Source organism: Otolemur garnettii, unplaced genomic scaffold, assembly GCF_000181295.1.
Source record: "Otolemur garnettii isolate 467f Iridium unplaced genomic scaffold, OtoGar3 scaffold00011, whole genome shotgun sequence".
In the NCBI taxonomy this organism is placed as follows: domain Eukaryota; kingdom Metazoa; phylum Chordata; class Mammalia; order Primates; family Galagidae; genus Otolemur; species Otolemur garnettii.
In genome coordinates, this window is record NW_003852406.1 from 16,385,532 (window position 1) to 16,386,924 (window position 1,393).

The 1,393-nt window shown below is 40.0% G+C and overlaps 1 protein-coding gene across 2 annotated transcripts in view; it reads left to right on the top strand.

Annotated features, from left to right (window-relative positions):
- SNX1 (sorting nexin 1) overlaps window positions 1-1,393 on the top strand; it is a 58,662-nt gene that overhangs the window by 34,208 nt on the left and 23,061 nt on the right. For both annotated transcript variants that reach the window (XM_003784411.2, XM_023510153.1), the window contains exons 3-4: window positions 304-431; window positions 974-1,040. In XM_003784411.2, the coding sequence (XP_003784459.1) occupies window positions 304-431; window positions 974-1,040 (195 nt within the window). The remainder of the gene's footprint in view (window positions 1-303; window positions 432-973; window positions 1,041-1,393) is intronic.

Here is a 1,393-nt window from a genome sequence, read left to right on the forward strand (position 1 = left end):
AAAAAAAAAAAGAGTAAAGTTAATTGACACACTTATTTTGGTTGTGTAGTCTTTTTGCTTGGTCACTGGTTCTTGTCTAAATTCTAATTGGAAAGTAGCCAAATAGTTGTATTTGGAAAGGAAAGGGAGAGTTTGTTCTATTAAACCCTTACCATCCTCTCCTTTCATCTATGTAGAAGTTGTACAACTCTTGTTCTCTTAGTCTGAGAGCCTCTACGTATTGACAGAGGCAAATCTGTAGAATTGAAGTTCCTCCTTCAAAGACCCATATTGACCTTCATTTTAAAAATCAACTGTTTGTAGATGCCACTGTGGAGCTATCCCTGGACAGCACACAAAATAATCAGAAGAAGCTGCCGGCCAAAACGCTCATTTCTCTTCCTCCACAGGAAGCCACAAATTCTTCTAAGCCTCAGCCAAGCTATGAGGAGGTGAGAATTTGTGTTATTGGTCTTGTTACTTTGGGATTTTTAGGACTATGAGCTGCTGCCAGTCTGAAGTTCAGTTGAGTATGAACCTTGAGAAAATACTTAACAGCTCTGGAAAGGAAACCTTTGTTGTTAATGGACAGCTAGAACCAGTAAAGGACTCTTTCTTCAGCAGAGTATCTATTGCCCGGAGGATAACACAAAAGCTTTAAAATGGTTGCTAATGATATTTAGTGTCTAAAGCTTCCATATTCAGGAGTATAGTTTCTTCTCACTCCCTCCTTAGCCTGCAAGAGGCATGTCTTTCAAAATCTAGCCATTATTCATTATCATCAAAATGAGGTTTTAAGGTACTAGATATAACAAAGACTTGTAAGCTGGCTCCTAGTTTCAAATTGTGGGAGTTGGTTCACTGGGATTGTTGAGAATGGACAGAGTGGAAAAATCAAAGGATACATCTTTATTTTAGATTCATAGAAGGTTAATACTCAGTAAAATTAATAGCTTTTTTGTATCAACTTATGATTTGTCATTTCTTTAAAAAGCTAGAGGAAGAAGAACAAGAAGACCAGTTTGATTTGACAGTCAGTATAACTGATCCTGAAAAGATAGGTAAGTGTTCCTGGGACTCCTTTTGATGTGGCTGTGGAAAGTATAGGTAGTTAATTTTGGGAATGCTACCTTCAGAGCTCAAGCAGCCAGGATCTTTCTGTAGAAGTATGCTTCTTGCTCTGCTTCTAAGGCCAGAGGTAACAGTTATTTAAGGTTTTCATGGCTTTAGGAAGAGAAATCAGAGACATCAAATACTATAAGAATTCCTTTTTGGCTCGGCGCCTATAGCTCAACCGGCTAAGGCGCCAGCCACGTACACCTAAGGTGTCGGGTTCGAATCCCCAGCCCGGACCCGCCAAACAACGATGATGGCTGCAACCAAAAAATAGCCGGGCGTTGTGGCGGGCGCCTGT